This window comes from Pongo abelii, chromosome 11 (genome assembly GCF_028885655.2).
Source record: "Pongo abelii isolate AG06213 chromosome 11, NHGRI_mPonAbe1-v2.0_pri, whole genome shotgun sequence".
Taxonomy (NCBI): Eukaryota; Metazoa; Chordata; class Mammalia; order Primates; family Hominidae; genus Pongo; species Pongo abelii.
In genome coordinates, this window is record NC_071996.2 from 36,410,326 (window position 1) to 36,428,936 (window position 18,611).

Genomic DNA, 18,611 nt, shown 5'->3' on the forward strand with positions numbered 1-18,611 from the left:
CCTGTAGAATTAGCACATCACCTGTGTTAGTCCATCTTTGTAGCTGACATGACACATTTTAAAAATTTCACATTAAAATGAAGGCATCTAATGGCTCCATTATGTCTTTTAGAGTGGTCTGGCCCAGCTAATTGCATATTGAAATACATTAGATTTGTCATAAATTACTTTCCTTTATTGTCTTTTCTGTCAATCTTAGGACATTAAATGTATATGTTTGAAATTGTGTTTAGGTAGGTTATCTGAGCATTTGGTTCAGATAGTAAAGAGTGTTATAAGCTCACTGTAAGCCCCAGGGGCTTTGGGGCTGATAGGGTTTAGAACACTGCACTAGGGGAAATGAATTGTAAAGTAATGTTTTTTCTCTAGCCCAATGATTCAGCTGAATTAATACTTTTAATGTGAAGCATTTTAAAAAAAAGCAAACCTGCCTGGTGTGGTGGCTCACGCCTGTAATCCCAGCGCTTTGGGAGGCAGAGGCGGGCGGATCACGAGGTCAAGAGATCGAGACCATCCTGGCCAACATGGTGAAACCCCATCTCTACTAAAAATACAAAAATTAGCTGGGCATGGTGGTACGTGCCTGTAGTCCCAGCTACTTGGGAGGCAGAGGCAGGAGAATTGCTTGAACCCGGGAGGTAGAGGTTGCAGTGAGCCGGGATCGCGCCACTGCACTCCAGCCTGGCAACAGAGTGAGACTCCGTCTCAAAAAAAAAAAAAAAACAAAAAACCTTGGCCCATGTATGGGGTATAGCAGAAATAGAGATATTGGTCCCATAGTGCTCCTCCCCGAGCCACACCCATGGGTGGTGGACTGTCCTTGTTGTACAACCTCCACCCTCCCATGCATACAGGTAGTTTTTGGCTCTTGCTGGGCCGTGGCTCCCATGTAGGTCTCTGCATTATTCTGGAAAAACTGCAGGAATGGAAGGCAAAATTAGGTTGTCACCTGAGTTTCATAACTGCACAAGGTTTCGGGGAGACCTGTGAACTTGCATGGGAAAATATTACACTTTCATTTTCACTAACTTCTAGACAAAATTTGGCAATTCTTTCACTTTGGAAGGTTGGGCATAAGTCACAGTAGTATTAGTGCTGTTTGTGACTTTGTCACCAATAGAAATCTAATATTTTCATGTCACATTAGAGATGATTAACAGGTGTGTTGAAATATCAGTATTCATCACCACTTTGAAATTATGGTGGTTGTTGCACCTGTTGCTAGATAGTGTTATTTAATGTGTTAAGATACAAGCTGCAGGTATTGCCTTATCACAATTAAAAAAAAAAATTTGGGGGCCAGACGCGGTGGCTCATGCCTGTAATACCAGCACTTTGGGAGGCCGAGGCGGGCGGACCACTTGAGGCCAGGAGGTTGAGACCAGCATGGCCAACATGGCAAAATCCTGTCTCTACCAAAAATAAAAAATTAGCTGAGCATGGTGGCGGGTGCCTGTAATCCCAGCTACTAGGGTGGCTGAGGCAGGAGAATCACTTGAACCCCAGAGGCAAAGGTTGCAGTGAGCTGAGATCGTGCCACTGCGCTCCAGCCTGGGCGACAGGGTGAGACTCTGTCTCAAAATACATGAATAAATAAAATAAATAAATAAATATAAAAAATATTTTGGTAACTGTATTTCAATATAATTGATTTCCTTTGCAGTCCTGTGTATTTTATTTTATGCGTTAAAAAAATCTTTCTGAGAAAGGGGTCCATAGGCTGCCCCTAGTTCGCCAAGGGGTACAGTAGAATTGTGGTGTGTTCTAGACCCTGCACACCCACTGCTCCCCTTTCCCTCCTCTTCATCAAGAGGTGACCTCCTCCTGACTTGGGCTTTCTCCAAGGCTGTCAGTTGCATTTGTAGAGTGGGTGTGGGCTTATCTCCAACTTTTTATCTTAGACCTGGTCAAAGAATTGAGCTCTATTCTTGGCTCACTCTTTTATCATATGCAAGGAGGCAAGTTTGTCAGAACGTTTCTCTAGCAAGGCAGTATCTGTCACTACAAGGTATGTGATTCATTTAAAGCCAAATGTCCTAATTATCTGAATCCTAAACAGAAGTCTGATTTCAGCTTCAGTTTCAATTTTTCAAGTGGAGAAAACCCACAGACATTCTGCAGGAAAATGCCCTAAATACACATTAACCCCGTTTTCCTCTTGGTATGCTTTAAGGTTATATCATCAACAGCACTCTAAGAAATACCCCTCTGCCCAATAAATATGTTGTGCACATGGTTGCCAGGGGTGTTTTCCTGTTGGCGTATGGCTTTGGAGAGAGGGGTATCCCCTAGGAATTGGGGCTTGGCTTGGAGGTAGCGCCATAGGAATGCACTTCCTCTTGGCTTCCCGCTTGCCACTCAGTGAGTCCAGCCCAGAGGGTGCTCTGCCGCTGCTGTACCTGGATTTCTGAGAGTGGAGTCAGCCCTTTTCTCTTTCTAGAAACTTCTCTTGATAGGAAATGACTCTGTCCACAGAAGAGCTTATTGTACTGCACCTCGTCGGGCTGCAGACTAGAAGTCATTGCTGTGCTGCCATGGGCATCTCTTTCCTCTCGTAGCTATATTTAGAGCATGAAAATGCTGAACATTTCCTTCCTGTTTCTTTAGAAGTCAGAGTGGGGAGGGATTTCTCGTATTCAACACAAATCCCTCGGATAACCATATTAAAAGATGATGGGAATAATAATTTTTCGTTCTTTGTTTAAAAAGATATTAAGCTGAAGCTTGGACTAGAATAGTCTCTATTTTTTTTTCTGCTTTATTTTTCTATGGGTTTTGTTATTGGTCAGTTTTATCATTGAGGCAGTTACATTACATTATATTCTTACTGTTTAAAGAGAAGGTATTTGTATTTAACAAGTTTATCAATGAAGGGATAGCATCTCGTCTTTCTTTCTTTTCTTTCTTGCAAATGGAAATAGCAAAGTTCTGTTGCTTTCTGAGTCACTGATTGATATTACAGATTTGTGTTCAAGATTGTTGGCACAATTAGGCCTGTTTTTTTTGTTTTGAGACAGAGTCTTGCTCTGTTGCCCAGGCTAGAGGGCAGTGGCACTGGTCACTGGTCACAAACTCATGGGATCAAGTGATCTTCCCACCTCAGCCTCCCAAAGTCCTGAGATTATAGAGGTGAGTCTGACCTAGGCATAATTTTTAAAGTGAGATACCTAACATAATTTTATTAAGAAGCTGTTCTTCTATCATTGCCCTTTTTTTTTTTTTGGCTTGAGAAAGCAAGAAATTCATCAAATTTACTCGCTAAGAGGTAGTGATTCAGTCTGTAGGATCTCTGACCACTCCTGTCCCCCACTCCGAACCACATTCACTCGGACTGTTTCATAGAGGTTTGGCTTGGGGTGAATTTTTGATTTTAATCCTACTTTGTGGAGAGCATAAATAAAGTCCAGAAGGTCTAAAGTGTAGGAGTTAAAGTACCCGTGTGTGGGCCATCTTCTGGTCAGATGGATGACAGAATTAATTGTGCAGCTGCTGGACATGGATAGATCCCATTACCATTTTATAGACCATATCACAGTAGAAAGTGGAAAATATAGGTCCTGTCTTCAACTTGACAACCAAAAGGAGAAGACCTCACACATACAAATGAATACTTTCTCTCTGAGAACAGACCTTTTGAGCATGGTAGCTGGTGTACGGGCAATACTGGGTCCTCCTGTGACCGTGTCTCGTGCACACTGTCTAATGTCATGCTTGGGATAACCACGTATATTAGCTTCCCTTATTTTCACTGGACAAACGTGAAACTCATGTGGGAAAGTGAAGTATGTTGTCTGGGGTGACTCACATAATAAGCAAGGTGGTCATATAATTTATCATCCAAATCAGGATGCTTTTGAGAGTGAAGAGGGGTGCTATTGATGATTATGCTGGGATAACAGGCATAAAAGGGGATATATGGTCCCCCTACTGATAAGGTACAGATTGGGAGGTTAAATGCAGGTCTCTGATCTTAAATCGTGCCTACTTTCCATTACATGCTGTTAGATCAGGCCACTCTGTCTGCAAATGAATTGGTAAGGCACAGATGGAAGAACCTTCTGAAGATGCGTTCTGCTCTAAGAATACAGCCAAAGAGAAATTCTCTAAGGCTAGGCGAAAGGTTTTTTTGGCCAGAGAAATGTCTACTAGAGATCTTCTTTCATGTAAAAACATGGAAAGGGTTTTGTTGGAAAGACAGTTTCTTCCTTCATAAAAATGGTTTTCCATTGTTTAAAACAATGGGTCTGCTTTAGCATTTATAAGAAAGACAGAGTACGAGTCACAGAATCTCATATCCAGGGCAAACATCTTCATAGCCTGTGGCTGTTAAGATCCAGAATGGTAGATGAATTCTTTAATAGTAAGGTATGTAGATACAAATTTACTACTCTTGTTTTTAGCACTCTGGCTGTGGCTGCTATCAATGAGGCAATTTTGTGTATGGTATAGTCATTACTCTGAGATGTTCAGGTAAAAATCCCAGCCCTTAAATACACTGCTTTGCCATGCTGGGGCTTGTGACAAGCCTTTGTGCCTCTGTGAGCTTCAGACACAGGCGTGCGAACACACCCAGCGGAGGCTCAGACATGAAGACGGATGAAGTGCAGGGTTCTTATAAATGATATTACAGGCCAGTCATGAAAAGGAATGAAAAACCTCGCACAGCATCCCAGGAATTATTTGTTCGCAGTGTCGTGTTCTCTTGCAGCCTTCTAAGCCAGCTGAGGTGCAAAAGTAAAAGTTTCATAACAGAGTGGTTCTGTAAATACCGAAGACTATAAAACAGCCCTGCTAGATTACCACTTGTCATCAGGGCAGCAGTGCCAGAGGATGACATGCCATCCACAGGCCAGGCCACTGCTGGCAACCCAGAGCAAGCAGAGGGAGGGTGCTGGTTATGCGCTTGCTGGCCATTTGTGAACAGCTTTTAGTTGAGAGCTGTTACGTGGCCTTCCTTCTACACCCAGGTTTAGGGAGGACCTGCCTTCTGACCCTTGGAGCACTTGTAAAAGCATGAATCCTAAAGTAAGTAAAGTGAAACTTGCTGGTGATGAAGAAAAAGTCCTTCCTCCATCAGGAGTGACCAGCAGGACCTGGAGAGGCACTTGGGGGCTCACGGCCTGCACCTACCCCACTGGGTTGTGTGAGCCACTCCCTGAAGAGGACAGTGATCTCTGGCTGTCTTTATGAATGGTCAGCTCTCTCCCTGGAAATAGGAGAACCACTGGCTACAAAACAGGGAGAAAAAGAAAAAAGAGAGGCATGAGAAGGCAAAGCCAGCGGAGAAGGAGGCGGCCTGGGTATGGGAGCTGTGGCCGTTCCACCATGGGAAAGGAGAGGTGGGACGATGTGGAGCAGCTGTGCTGCTGTGGGCACCATGAGTCTGCTTAGAATGGGGGACAAGGCACTGGCTGGCAAGTCAGGAGATCTGGGGACTGATGCTCTCGCTGCCACTTTGTGAGCCTCTGTCTCTTCCACAAAAGTGGGCGAGTTGGGTCAGATGTTATCCAGCGTGACTACCAGCTCTAAAAGTCTTTAATGCCGAGCCAATGAGCCATTCTTGTAGGGCTTACCAGTGTGACTCAGTAAACATTTGATGAGTACTTTATATCAGAAACAGGGCACAAAGGTTAACATAACACCTGTGCCCACATCCGGGGTGGGGCCATGTCATAAGCAGTCCCATTGCTCCAATAATCGGAGAATAGCTAACTTGTACCAGGCAGTGTTCTGGATACTTTCCATTGATTTATCTATTCATGAAATACATTAGCAAAATGAATTAGCAGGAAAAAAAAGTGCTAGCTGGGCACTACTGTTCTGATTAGAGAGAGGAGGAAACTAAGGCACGGAGAGGTTAAGTAATTTGCCCCAGGTTTCATAGCTAACAAGTGAAGGAGCCAGAATTTCAACCTAGGGAACCTGGCTCCAGAACCCACACTGTGTGGTTGCTGTGGAGGTGCTATGGTTTGAATATTCCTTCCTAAACAAATGTGATTTAGTTGTCATTGTAACAGAATGGAGAAGTGAGGCCTTTAAAAACAGGTAGATCATGAGGGCACTGCCCTGATGAAGAGATTAATGCTGTTATCCAGGGAATGGGTTAGTTATTGAGAGGGTTATCGAGGGTTCCTGATAGAAAGGATGTGTTCAGCCCACTTCCCTCTCGGTCTCATATGCTTTTCTACCATGTTCTGACACAGCAAGAAGACCCTCACCGGATGCCGAGCACCACACTCTTAGACTTCTCAGCCTCCAGAACTATAAGCCAAATAAACTTCTATTTTTATAAATAACCTAGTCTGTGGTATTGTTATAGCAGAAAAATGGACTAATATGGGGGGTTGTGGTGGTCACATGTTTTTGTCTGCCTCCATTGATGGGCAGCAACCTTGTCCATCTTATTAGCTATTATATTCCTATTGCTTAGCCTAATGTAGGCTCTTGGGACATTTTTGTTGAATAGATAGATGGATAGTTGGATGGGTAAGTGGATGGATATATGGGTGGGTGGGTGGATGGATGGGTAGATGAATGGGTAGATGGAGGAAATAAACAAGGTCTTCGGGGAGCTTACAGCCTAATGAGGAAAACAGACTCACACTAATGTCAGTGAATTGCAGGCAGGGAGGGGGCTTAGTCTAATCTAGGGCATCAGAAAAGACTTCCTTGAGGTGGTGGTGGCTGAACTGAGCCTTGAAAGATATGCGGGATTTGTGAGAATGGGGTGGGAAAGACATTGCCAGCAGGGGCCATGTGGGCTAACTCCAGCATTGCTGGCAGCAGTCAGCATTCCCAGAGCCTAGAGGACAGAGCAGGAGCTGCTGGGGATGGGGCGAGGTCAGGAAAAGCCTTCCTTGGGAATGCATTTGGACTTGCTCCTGAGAGCAGTGGAGAGCACCTGAAAGGTGCATGGCTTGGGCAGATTTGGTTTTCAGATGGTCTGTTCTGCTTGCAGTGTGAAAAGGAGGGAACAGGAGCAAGCCTGGCTCAGGAGGTGGAGTGGCAGGGGCAGGGTACTGCAGTGGTCCCCATGGGAGAGCAGGGGAACTTGAAGTGGAGGGAGTGAGGAGAGGTGGCTGAGGAGTGCAAGGGGAGGATGACGCTTAATTCTGGTCTTGCAGAGTTCAGGGCCTCCTGAGGTTACTGACGTGTTGCCCAGGTGTTCCCATGTGAGTGCAAAGCTGTGCTGAGCCTGAGAGGGGAAGGGTGGGGCCCTGTGGTTTAGGTGTTGTTGGCATTGATAGTGGTTAAAGTCAGGAGACCAGATGATACCACCCCAAAAAGAGTGTTAACCTGGAAGAGCCAATTCTTGGAAAATTTCTGCATTTACAGGCTGAGCCAAAGAGAACCAATGGCCAGAAAGGCCCGGCCCCGCCTGAGCGGAGCAGGCCCATGGGGTTTTATGGGACAGATCATCTTGACCATAGTGACAACATTGGAGCCCTTACAGTGTGCTGGGGACATTTGTGAGCACTCAGGTAGTTCCGATTCATCATACAAATCCAGTGAGGTAAATGTTACTTGGATCTCCATTTTGCAGATGAGTGAACTGAGGTGCAGAGGGGCAAAACCAATAATTATCTGAGGTCACATGCTTCACAAGACCAAAGGGCACTGGGGAGCCAAGGCCTTCTGCGTTTTTATTGGTTTTGGCAAGTTGCAAATCCCATGGAATGAATCAGAAGCTGAGTAGGGAAGGAAGGTGTTGGGGCTGTCTTGACAGAGGAAGGAATGTCAGGGAAGTGTTTGTTTTGTTTGTTTTTTGTTTTTTAACTCTTTTTTTGTGGAGAAGGGGCGGGATAAAGACAAGGTCTCACTGTGTTGCCCAGGCTGGTTTCAAACTCCTGGCCTCAATTGATCCTCCTGCCTTGACCTCCCAAAGTGTTAGGATTACATGGGTGAACCACTGCACCTGGCCCTGTTTTGGTTTTTTCAAGAGTGATAGAATTGCTCAAAGGCTTAGAGAGCCTGTTCTGAGGTTTTAGAGATACAGGCCGGAGGGGGCATGGGGGTGTGAGGACAAATGTGAGACAGGCCCTCCTCGAGGAGGCTGGGAGAGCACCAAAGGGAGGCAGGGCTGTTTCTGAATTGGAATGGTAACGGGATGACTCACGGACATGGAATACACAGAATAGGTGACCCCGCAGAGACAGGAAGCAGATTAGTGTTGCTGGGGGCAGGGGCCTGTGGAGAATGCTTGATGGATCCGGGTTTTATTTGGTGGGGTGGGGGGTGGTGATATCAATGTTTTGGAACTAGATAGAGGTGATGATCACACAACATGGTGAACATACTCAATGCCGCTAAGTTTGTGTACTGTTAAAGAACTGATTCCGTGTTATGTGGATTTTATTAATATCTCAATTTGAAAAAGCACGGGAGAGGGCAGAAGTGGGCAGAGAGTGAGGTGGGTTGTATCTCTGGCCCCTGCTTGCTCCCTATTTTGTAACAGGGAGCTTTGTTTTCATGATCTTCCCAACTCCTGACATGTTCTTGTTTCCTAGGATGTAGGATTCACTGTGAGCTGAAACCGCGCTCGGCGCATCCTGGATGCCTGGGAAGCATTGGAATGAATGAAGGAATGGTTGAGTGGATGGATGAGGAACAGCAGGCAGGCGCCTGGAAATAGAGGGGTGGAAGGGTGGTGCTGGACTGGAATGGTTGGCTGAGGATAAAGGGAAATGGAGCTGGCTGAAGACAAGAAAAATCCTAGTTACTGTGTTAGAAGATCTGTAGAAGAGGAGGGTGTGCAGTAACCTGGTAACAATGTTTATGTGGTTACTGTGTATTCATTTAATCTTTCTGGTACTATTGAACTGCCTGAATGCAGAAGAGAAGGTAGACTGTGAAATGGAGGCACAGTTTGCTGTTACAACGTAAGGATTTTGCTGGGTAATTATTACAGTGAGAAGATAGGGATGTAGGGGAGAAGAAGACATTGTAACAAGTTCAGGGAGGTGAGGGAATTTAGGAGGGAAAGGCTGTGCTGGGGGAGGAAATGGAAAGAAGTGATTCTGGGATGCCCAGGGAGGAAAAGCAGCCATCAGCCTTGGGAGTAGAGGCCAGGACAAGGTGTGTCAGGGATGCCGGGTGAAGATGAAGCTCACTGGGCTCCAAGCAACCACTATGCGGCATCTAGGTCACTGGATTAGTCTGTTCTTGCACTGCTCTAAAGAAATACTTGAGACTGGGTAATTTATAAAGAAAAGAGGTTTAATTGGCTTACAGTTTCACAGGCTGTAAGGAAGCATGATGCTGGCCATCTGCTCGGCTTCTGGGGAGGTACAAGGAAACTCACAATCATGGCAGAAGGTGAAGGGAAGCCAGCACTTCCCATGGCCAGAGCAGGAGGAAGAGAGAGGCGGGAGGTGCTACATGCTTTTAAACAACAGTATCTCACAATAACTTACTATCAGGAGAATAGCACCTAGGGGATGCTAACCCATTCATGAGAACTCCACCTCTCTGATCCAATTAGTTCCCACCAGGCCCCACCTCCAACACTAGGGATTACAATTCTACATGAGATTCAGGCAGGAACACAGATCCAAACCATATCACGCACTAAGTTCCAACATTTGGTGCTCAGGATAATCCTTTGGGGAATGGGAAGAAAATGTAAAAGCTTTAATTTATATATATTTTCTTCCCTAAAAAGTGAGGTCTTAAATTGTACTCATATTTATAATTTGGCAGTAGTACATGTTTTTAATTTTAAAATAAGTCATATATAAGGGATGCATGCTCATTTTTGACTGATGAGCTATGGGACCAAAATCATTTTGGAAAGTACTGGCTTGGACGGCTCCTGGGTGAGTCCTTTGGAGTGATGATGTCGTGATGTGGGAAATGGGTCTTATGGCTTGTGGAAACAGATGCCCTGTGTTCTGACCAAACAAGGGGTCTCTTCCAATACGGACAGGCATGAGGTCACGCTGGCCTGCTTGGTTCTTTCTAAATTCATTCTGCTGTGCAGACCACCTTTTAAAAGTGATCACAAACCATCTGCTGAATACTCACTTGTGGAACTTGAATCTTCACCAATGTCACTATTTTCTGGAATCCATCCCAACCCCCACCTTGGTCTTTTGGAAAATTGGGCTGTTTGCTCCTTTTTTCCCCCTCCTCTCTGACTTCTTGGATATGCATTGATGTTTTCCCCTTCCTTCCAAGGAATTATAACCGAAGTAAGGTGTGTGTGTGTGTGTGTGTGTTTGTTTAAAGAACCTGGAATGCGGGCCGGGTGCAATGACTCACGCCTGTAATCCCAGCACTTTGGGAGGCTGAAGCGGGCAGATCACGAAGTCAGGAGATTGAGACCATTCTGGCTAACACAGTGAAACCCCGTCTCTACTAAAAATACAAAAAATTAGCTGGGCGTGGTGGTAGGCGCCTGTAGTCCTAGCTGCTTGGGAGGCTGAGGCAGGATAATCGCTTGAATTCAGGAGGTGGAGGCTGTAGTGAGCCGAGATTGTGCCACTGAACTCCAGCCTGGGTGACAGAGCGAGACTCCGTCTCAAAAAAAGAGAACCTGGGATGCAATTTTCCTGAGCCTTGACATTTGAACTGAAAATAACTAACAAGATCCGAGGAGTGAGGGGCAGGAAAAAGAGTGAGGCCCTGAGACAGGTTGATCTGTGTTCTAATTCTGACTCTGCTCTTTATAGCTGTGTGCCTCTGGGCAAGTTGCTTAACCTCTCTGATTTCCAGTTTTATTTTAAAGTTGAAGAGGTGCTAATCTATCTGGTGAGGTTGTGGGAAAAATTAATGAAACACATGAAAGTCCCTTAAACTTGCTAGGACTTACTGAATGCCAGTTCTGTCTTCTTCCTAACATCTTCCCCCAACCCCCAATCTCTTCACACTCACTCTTGTACATTTCCACCCTGCTGGAAAACAAAGTTGAGAACAAAATGTGCATTGCTGAGACTTACTGTTAGACAGTTTTTTAAGGTGTCCTTGATTTTGGTTAGCCTGGTCTTTTCTCTGTGATCTCTCTCTTCTGAGTTCTTTACTCCAGTCTTTATTCTGCTTTAAGGAGAGTTTTGGGCATTCTTAGTTAAGTGTGGTGTTTGGCTGATGTTGAAATAACTCATTCTTTATGAGCCTCCCCATCCCCATTAAATGCCTTAATTTCATAGGAGACAAAAAATTTAAAAAATAATGCCATCGTATACCTCCTACCCCATTGCGTATATTAAGTAAAAGGAAATAAGTCTTGAGAACATTGAGAATGAACACGTTTGAGTAGGCCAGGTGCGGTGGCTCACGTCTGTAATCCCATCAGGTTGGGAGGCCCAGGTGGGAGGATTGCTTCAGCCCAGGAGTTCTAGACCAGCCTGGGCAACATAGTGAGACCTTGTCTCTACAAAAAAAAAATACAAAAATTAGCCGGGTGTGGTGGCATGAGCCTATAGTGCTAGTTACTTGGGAGGCTGAGGTGGTAGTGTCTTTTGAGCCCAGGAGGTTGAGGCTGCAGTGAGCTATGATAGCACCACTGCACTCCAGCCTGTGCAACAGAGCAGGACCCTATTTAAAAAAAAAAAAAAAATTGATTAGGCTCATTTGAAAAGCTCTCTGGTAGTTATGGAATGAGAACCTTACCGTTTGAAGATAATGCTACTGTTGTCTCTAATGGATGTGAAAGGGCCTGGGGAACCTCCCTAACCTGTTTGCTGCTTTACATAGACCAGGGCTTCCTGGATCACTGGGTACCGGCATTGGCAGCTGGGTTTCTTTCAGCCCTGGGGACTGGCCACCGCTCTTCCACAGCCATGTGCCTGCATGCTGGGTCTGAGGATGCCATTCTCTTCTGCATTTCATTGGAGTGTTGTATTACTTCATGAATGGAAGGAATTTAAAAAGTCACTCTGGAGTCATTAGAAAAGTATGGCTATGAAGAAAAGTAGGTCTTTGAGTTTCTTAGCTTAGTCTGTTGCTAGGATAAGTGGGTGTGGTGGTCCCTTTCCACCCGAAGAAAATATTTTATTGTTTAGTTAAAAAAAACCCTTTTAATTTATAACTGGAATTTCAACACGAATGTTAATGTAATTTGAGTTCCTGCTCTCTCTCGCTCTCTTTCTTTTTTCCTGAGAGAGTGATTTTGTACCATCAGGCTGTTTTGAAGTTCTTAGTCATTTTGTTTCTTTATTAGTAAAATGGGATAATGGTATAGCATGGATGTGAGCATTAGAATACTGTGATTTGGGAAAAGAACCCAGTGCTGTAATGGAAGTCTAATAGCTGCTCAGTACATAGTAAATGCTATTTCAAATTTAGATTAAAGAAAAAACATGTTCACAGTCTATGCAGGCAGTGTAGCTCTATATGAAAAGGAACCTATTGATTAAATACTTAGAAAGTTTCAAAAAGCCCCCTTTTAAATCCTAAGATATTGGCATTCATGTGATGGATGTCTTGAGGCAGATAACACAGTTGAGTCTTTTTAGTGGAAGAAACACAGATCTTTTCACATGAAGTTGTACTTGAAAAATATTGCCATAATTAAAATATACAGTGTAGTTATCAGGAAATGTACTTTTTTTGTATCTTGAAGGAGCCTTACAGAGTTAATAAAAAAAAAAAAAGAAAGAAAAAAAAGGAACAGCCTCTAATGGAAATTAGCATGTGATTGAAGTTGTTTTTGTTTTGTTGTCTTCTTTCCTTCTGTCTGAGGTCTTACACCCGGTAATAGAATCAGCGTTGGGATGAGCAAGTCCTATGACTGTGTTCACTGATGGCACCCTGTCCTCCTCCTTCTACCTCTATGCCTGGCAGTCTGTAAGCTTCGATGGGAAAAAAATAGACGCTGAGTTCTAACTGAAATTTGGCATTTTCTTCCATTGTGAATATAGGCAACAAACCAAAGTAACATTAGAAATACCTTGACCTTTGTCATTAATAAATCCATATCGCACTACAGTTGTTGCAGAGATCTCTTCACTACTTAAAAATGATGGTAGATAATAAAGCCATTTTTAGATCTTGTTACTTGGTGTATTAATAAAGAAGCACTCATACCATATCACAATGGAAAAATATTGTGATAACTAAATCCAGTTTGTTTGCCTTGTAATCTTTGGTGTTTTATTTCATGCATTTAAAAATGTTATTTTGAGGAAACATCCACGGGCTTCATCAGACTGCTGGGGGCGTCCAGAGCATGCAAAAGTTAAGACACCTGCTCTGTCGCCTCTGGTCTATATTTTATCCTGACTGATAATGCAGTGGTCCTCAACCCTTGCTGCCCATTGGAATCACCTGGGGGAGTTTTAAGAATTCTAGCACTCCGGCCATACCCCAGACTAATTAACTGCAGATCTCAGGATTCCCCTGGTGATTGCCCTTGATTCCAGGGGATTCCAGTGTGCAGTGAAAGTTGAGAACCATTGGTCTAAGTGTTCATAGAAACCAACCTTCTTCCCTCTCTTCTTCCTTTCTGATTCTTTAAATAAGAAATTAAGTTTCATGCTTATGACCGAAAATTCAAACTGTGCAGGAGAGCATGGCTCTCTCACTTTTCCAGAAAAAACTATTGCTGACAAGTTTTGTGCATAAACAATCATTGTAGACATACACACATCCATACATTATCCACGATGAGATTATACTATACATGTTATACACATGGACACACTGTATGCAGTTTTTCACTTCTATCATAGAGAGCTTTCTGAGCTAGCTGTTCCTTGAAATTAAGTTCTCTTTCTTCGGTATTTTTTTTTTTTTTTGAGACAGAGTCTCTGTCACCCAGGCTGGAGTGCAGTAGTGTGATCTTGGCTCACTGCAACCTCTGCCTCCCTGGTTCAAGTGATTCTCCTGCCTCAGCCTCCTGAGTAGCTGGAATTACAGGAGCCCGCCACCACACCTAGCTAATTTTTGTTTTTGTACTTTTAGTAGATTCTTGGTTTCGCCATGTTGGCCATGCTGGTCTGGAACTCCTGACTTCAGATGATCTGCCCACCTCGGCCTCCCAAAGTGCTGGGATTACAGCCATGAGCGACCGTGCCCAGCCTGGTGTTTATGATTTGCCTGGGGAGGCTTATCCCTCCAGGCTTAATTTAGGAGTAACTTGGAGACCATGGATCCTATTTCCCTCTTTTAAGAAATAGTGCGATGGGAAGGAAAGAACAGCCGTGAGGTCAGGCCCAGGCAAGTTGCTTATCCGTCTGTGAATCTTTTTGCTCATCTGTTAGGTGGAGATAAAGAAAGCTTCCTTACAGGGTTGTTGTGCAGTGTACAAGATCAGTGACAGGCAGCTATTACCATTATCCTCCTTGTGGATTCTACTCCCCAGAGAAGCTGAAATGTTTTATAGGCCTCTCAGAGATTTTTCTACTAGCAAGCATGTGGTAGAAAGCAAGGGTGAGTAAAAAAAAAATCCCTGTGCACCTACTACAGACAGAATTTAGAGGCTCTACACCCATGCCTTGGGATTGCCATGGTTATCTGGTTGGATTTGGAGTTGGGTTCAAGGCCACACAGATGTTGAATGAGCCTTGTGAGCTCTTCTTTATAAACCTAGTACTTACACCAGGTTAATAAACTCTTGGAAATGCCCCCACGTGCTTATAGACCCACATCTGTGCGTTTCATCTCAATTGCAAAAGCAATTACATTGAAAATGAGAGTCGGTATCAGAGCTCCTGGCAGGAAACAATTCACCTCAGATGGTTTGAATAAAGCCTAATGAATAATTATAGAGGTTGAGGGATCCACCAAGGCACTAACAGCAGTGGAAAAGCCCTATCACCTCTAGGGCTGAGGGGCCTGGGGAGGAAGTAGAGTTACTGGAGTGCAGTGAGACCTGGAACTGTGGAGGAGGGGCTGCCCAGAAGGAGCTATAGTCAAGGAAGAATGTTACCTAAAGATGTGGCACCCAGTGAGAGAGGGAGCCAGAGAGAAATACCCAGACCTCTCTCTTCCTTCCTCGATTCCCCACTGGGTGCCTGGTTGGCTGAACCAATGGGAAGCCAGCAGGCAGGGAAGCCAGGTGTATACAGGGGTCAGCTGGTTGGAGGGTGAGAATGGGTGGGGGTGAGGCCAAGAGAATCACCAGATAACAGGCAGGGATGCTGTCAGATGTCAGCACTATGAGGCTCCTGGCAGAATGCTGAGCACTTAGGTGCTAGATGTAAATATTCCCTTTCCCTGGCCTCCTAGCATCTTGATAGTAGTGTGTTTACCCCTGTCAGCAAGGCCATTGAGACAGAAGGGGGAATACTAAAAAGCAAACCCTCTGGATCATGATGCTATATTTTCCTGAGCTCTGGCTCTCCTGGTGTCCAGCAGAGAAGTTCTCCACGTAAATTGTCCCCTGGTTTCTGCTCCCCATTCCCAGAAGCGGTCTAATTCACAGCCCATAGGTGCCCCTGGGCAGGCAAGACAGCCATGACACCAAGCAAGGAGATATTATTAATAATTGGGAGGCCCCGTCCCTTGCTTCTTCTGACACCGGTGCCTGGAGATTTCCTCTCATCCCCTGTGGTAGATAGAGGACCACGCTTGTGCTGGGTTTGCTCCATCAGCCACTCTGCTGGTTGGGCCTCTCAGAGATTAAGAGAAGAGTGGCTACCTCCATAATTTGAGCCTTTCAGTGTATTTAAAAAGTGAAAAAGTACATAGGGTTAGAAACACCATAGACAGTTTTAAATATTTACATTGAAGACCTGGATGCTTTTTAACACAAGGAAACATAATAGAATATAGTTATGCTTTTCACAAGGTAATAATAGGAGTTACAAAAATATGGAGACATAGCACATTATAGGTGTGGCCTGGTAATGAATATATGTTCAAAGTTATGTGACGAATGTCTTCTGCTTTCAATCCCATTGTTTGGATCTTTGTGAGGCTCCAGGACTCCATTGGGAGAGAGGATCAGAAGTCTGAATCTGAGCATGTTGTGAGTTGGGCTGGTGCCAAATCTGCACCCTACCCCTGCATGTTCTGTACACTTGGATTCACCTTGCCTCTAGGCCTTCTCAATCCCAGGTTTGGAAAGATTCAAGGTTGGGGCATGCCTGCATTTTGCATAATTATGCAGCCCATAGAGGTGAGTGAGTGAGGTCCCACTCACTGCCATGGGACCTTACTCATGCCCTGTGGGACCCGCTTACCGCCATGGGACCTTACTCATGCCCTGTGGGACCCGCTTACCGCCATGGGACCTCCCTCACTCATGCCCTATGGGACCCACCCACCTCCATGGGACCTGCCCACCTCCATGGGACCTCACTCACTCACGCCCTGTGGGACCCGCTTACCGCCATGGGACCTCACTCACGCCCTATGGGACCCGCCCACTGCCATGGGACCTCACTCACTCGTGCCCTGTGGGACCCGCTCACCGCCATGGGACCTCACTCACGCCCTGTGGGACCCACTCACCGCCATGGGACCTCACTCACGCCCTATGGGACCCGCCCACTGCCATGGGCCCTCACTCACTCGTGCCCTGTGGGACCCACTCACCGCCATGGGACCTCACTCACGCCCTATGGACCCACACACCGCCATGGGACCTCACTCACTCGTGCCCTGTGGGACCCACTCACCGGCATGGGACCCACTCACCGCCATGGGACCCACTCACCGCCATGGGACCTCGCTCACTCACGCCAAGTGGGACCCACTCACCGCCATGGGACCCACTCACTGCCGTGGGATCTCACTTACTCACGCCCTATGGGACCCGCTTACCGCCATGGGACCCGCTTACCGCCATGGGACCTCACTCACGCCCTATGGACCCACCCACCGCCATGGGACCTCACTCACTCATGCCCTATGGGACCCACTCACCGCCATGGGACCCACTCACTGCCGTGGGATCTCACTTACTCACGCCGTATGGGACCCGCTTACCGCCATGAGACCTCACTCACGCCCTATGGGACCCGCCCACTGCCATGGGACCTCACTCACTCGTGCCCAGTGGGACCCGCTTACCGCCATGGGACCTCACTCACCCCCTATGGGACCCGCCCACTGCCATGGGACCTCACTCACTCGTGCCCTGTGGGACCCGCCCACCGCCATGGGAACTCACTCACTCACGCCCTATGGGACCTACTTACCGCCATGGGACCTCATTCACGCCCTATGGGACCCGCCCACTGCAATGGGACCTCACTCACCCGTGCCCTGTGGGACCCGCTCACCGCCATGGGACCTCACTCACTCACGCCCTATGGGACCCGCTCACCGCCATGGGACCTCACTCACCCCCTATGGGACCCGCCCACTGCCATGGGACCTCACTCACTCGTGCCCTGTGGGACCCGCCCACCGCCATGGGAACTCACTCACTCACGCCCTATGGGACCTACTTACCGCCATGGGACCTCATTCACGCCCTATGGGACCCGCCCACTGCAATGGGACCTCACTCACCCGTGCCCTGTGGGACCCGCTCACCGCCATGGGACCTCACTCACTCACGCCCTATGGGACCCGCTCACCGCCATGGGAACTCACTCACTCATCCCCTGTGGGACCCGCCCACCGCCATGGGACCTCACTGACTCACGCCCTATGGGACCCACTCACCGCCATGGGACCTCACTCACGCCCTATGGGACCCGCCCACTGCCATGGGACCTCACTCACGCATGCCGTGTGGGACCCACTCACCACCAGGAGACCTCACTCACGCCCTATGGGACCCGCTTACCACCATGGGACCTCACTCACGCCCTATGGGACCCGCCAACCGCCATGGGACCTCACTCACGCCCTATGGGACCCGCCAACCGCCATGGGACCTCACTCACGCCCTATGGGACCCGCCCACTGCCATGGGACCTCACTCACTCATCCCCTGTGGGTCCCACTCACTGCCATGGGACCTCAGTCACTCACAGCTCTTCTTTCTGTTGCCAAATGTTGCACTGCCAATCTTCCCCAAAGGAAATAAAGGAAGTAAATGTAAAATCAATGTCTTTTTAATTTTTTAAAAAATAATGAACTATCTGTTGAAAAAATTGGGAAACCAGAGACTTCACTGATGAACATGGTAACTATGTTTGTCTCCAAGTTATGTGCAAATGTGACTGAGTTTATCTTCTTAGTTTTAAAAGAAAAGTATGAATCGTTCTCTGACTTTAGCTGTATATCAGCAGTGCATTAATGAAATAGGGCAGTGCTTTGGCAACCTCAGTTGCATAAGAAAGTCCAAAGGAACTTGTCAAAAGGGGAGATCTCTAAGCATCCCCTTTCCAGGCATGGAGTCCACTTTTTTTTTTTTTTTGAGATGGAATCTCACTCTGTCGCCCAGGCTGGAGTGCAGTGGTGTGATCCTGGCTCACTGCAACCTCCGCCTCCTGAGTTCAAGCAGTTCTCCTGTCTCAGCCTCCAAAGTAGCTGGGACTATAGGCATGTGCCACCACGCCTGGCTAATTTTTTTGTGTTTTTAGTAGAGATGGGTTAGTAGAGATGGGCTTTCACCATATTCGTCAGGCTGGTCTCGAACTCCTGACCTCAAATGATCTGCCTGCCTCAGCCTCCCAGAATGTTGGGATTACTGGCATGAGCCACCATGCCAGGCCAGAGTCCACATTTTTAATCAGGGCCCCAAGTGGTTAAAAAAATAACTTAGGGAGCACTGT

At 46.4% G+C, this 18,611-nt stretch overlaps 2 protein-coding genes across 4 annotated transcripts in view; both read left to right on the forward strand.

The window, feature by feature from the left end:
* LOC134759587 (uncharacterized) overlaps nt 1–18,232 on the forward strand; it is a 32,438-nt gene extending 14,206 nt beyond the window's left edge. The window contains exon 1 of the mRNA XM_063712759.1: nt 1–18,232. This exon is cut by the window's left edge and continues 14,206 nt beyond it. Coding sequence (XP_063568829.1) covers nt 16,126–17,952 — 1,827 coding nt within the window. The 5' untranslated portion in view covers nt 1–16,125 and the 3' untranslated portion in view covers nt 17,953–18,232.
* The window catches only part of MGAT5 (alpha-1,6-mannosylglycoprotein 6-beta-N-acetylglucosaminyltransferase), a 338,815-nt gene that overhangs the window by 15,204 nt on the left and 305,000 nt on the right, over nt 1–18,611 (forward strand). The gene's annotated exons all lie outside the window — the stretch shown is intronic.